Consider the following 1,510-nt stretch of genomic DNA (forward strand, 5'->3'; position numbering starts at 1 on the left):
GGATCTCTGTCGTCCTGTCGTCTCTTCTTCGATGGTAGGTCTCGCGAGAACTCGTCGGCGTGTCGTCTTTTTCCGTTCTGCGGTGTCGCCATGACTGGCCATCAGCGCAGACTGGGGATTAAGAGAAAGGAACATTTGCGGGGTATTTAGGTCTGAGAAGGCCTTCGAGAACAGCCTGACTGCCGTGGGAACGATTGGGTAGGAGTAATTGGGTAGGGGCGCGCAACGGATGCGCGTTTGATCCGGGTTGATGTCGGCCAACCTTTAGCCGCCAATGTCAAAGAAGGACTGGGGTGGGTGGTGGTCAGCTCGGAGGAGAATTTCCCCGCGCGCGATTTGCAAGTTGGAGGATACCCGCAGCCAATGAACCTGCCACACGGCGGCAACTCCTTGAGCAAGTAAAGGATGCAGGTGCTCCGAAAAAAAAAAACCCCTAGCATACTTTGGTACGGCTGCACGACAAGCGCACTTCTAACATGAACCGGAATAAGAGCGCAAAATAAATGTACAAGAAGAGGCGGACTAGGGCCGCCTAACGAACGGCGCTGTCGAATACGCGGGCGGCGCGGAGGGTTTGGTGGCGGGAATTTTGTGCAATTGCGAAACAGAAACACTGGTCGTAGGATGGAGTGCGGTGTCGGCAGTGGCGCAATAACCGCAGCAACAACGTGGCTTGAGCCAAAAATCAATCGACCCACGAGCCAAAGCCGCGCAACTTCTGCGTTTCCGCAATTCAGGGATACCCGCACGCGCATGCTGGGGTTCCACTTTCGTAGCCATGCCCTCGAAGTTCCTCCACAAGGGCCGATCCGCTGCTGGGATCCGACATCGACGTCCATTGAAGGGCGGCTGCCAGCGCCGCGTCATCGCGATCCGTGGCGACCAGGACACCGCGCTGAAGAAAGTCGAGGACGAATTCTACGCCAACGCCGCTGGCATGACGGCGTTAGCCTCTTCGCCTCTTCGTCGCGGGCAAGGCTGACGAGCTCCCGCACCGCCTGTGGCACCTCTCCGACCGCACCAACAACACCCTGCGCTGACGCGCCAAACGTCAGCGCCGGCTGGCTCGCTACGGCCAGGGCGCCGTCCAATGCGGCGACGAGATCGAAACCTCGCGCGCGTTGTCAACGCCCAGGTTACCGTCGTTTTAAACATTTTGGAGAAGGACAAGGTGCCGAAGCTGAAGGAGAATTTGAGGTCGCGGACCTGTAAAAATTGGAGGCGGCAGCACAACAGCCCGCAAAGGAGGGCTGAATACGCGAAGCGATACCCGGAGGAACCAGAGGAGGCAGAGCCCAATTAAGAAGAGCTGGGAAAGTCGGGAATACCAGGACAATACGAAAGACCAGTGGGCGACACGATGACGTAACCCGACTGCATGAGCTCACAGTCAAGGGTTTAACGACTGGTGGGAATGGGTGCTGTCGTTTCTAGTCGACGGGCCAGCTCATCACCCTCCTAACCAGCAAGGTCAAACGATACGTCTTCGATCGGGACACAGACGAACGGG

The 1,510-nt window shown here is 57.6% G+C and overlaps 1 protein-coding gene across 1 annotated transcript; it reads left to right on the forward strand.

Moving 5' to 3' along the window:
* Positions 1-778: 778 nt before the first annotated feature.
* GGTG_13568 (hypothetical protein) lies at positions 779-1,303 on the forward strand (the record flags this gene model as incomplete). The annotated part of the gene is made up of 2 exons (XM_009231480.1): positions 779-965; positions 1,056-1,303. The coding sequence occupies 2 exons, from the start codon at positions 779-781 to the stop codon at positions 1,301-1,303; spliced, it is 435 nt and encodes a 144-aa protein (XP_009229744.1).
* Between the last annotated feature and the right edge of the window lie 207 nt (positions 1,304-1,510).

The sequence above is a fragment of the Gaeumannomyces tritici genome (assembly GCF_000145635.1).
Source record: "Gaeumannomyces tritici R3-111a-1 unplaced genomic scaffold supercont2.17, whole genome shotgun sequence".
NCBI lineage: Eukaryota > Fungi > Ascomycota > Sordariomycetes > Magnaporthales > Magnaporthaceae > Gaeumannomyces > Gaeumannomyces tritici.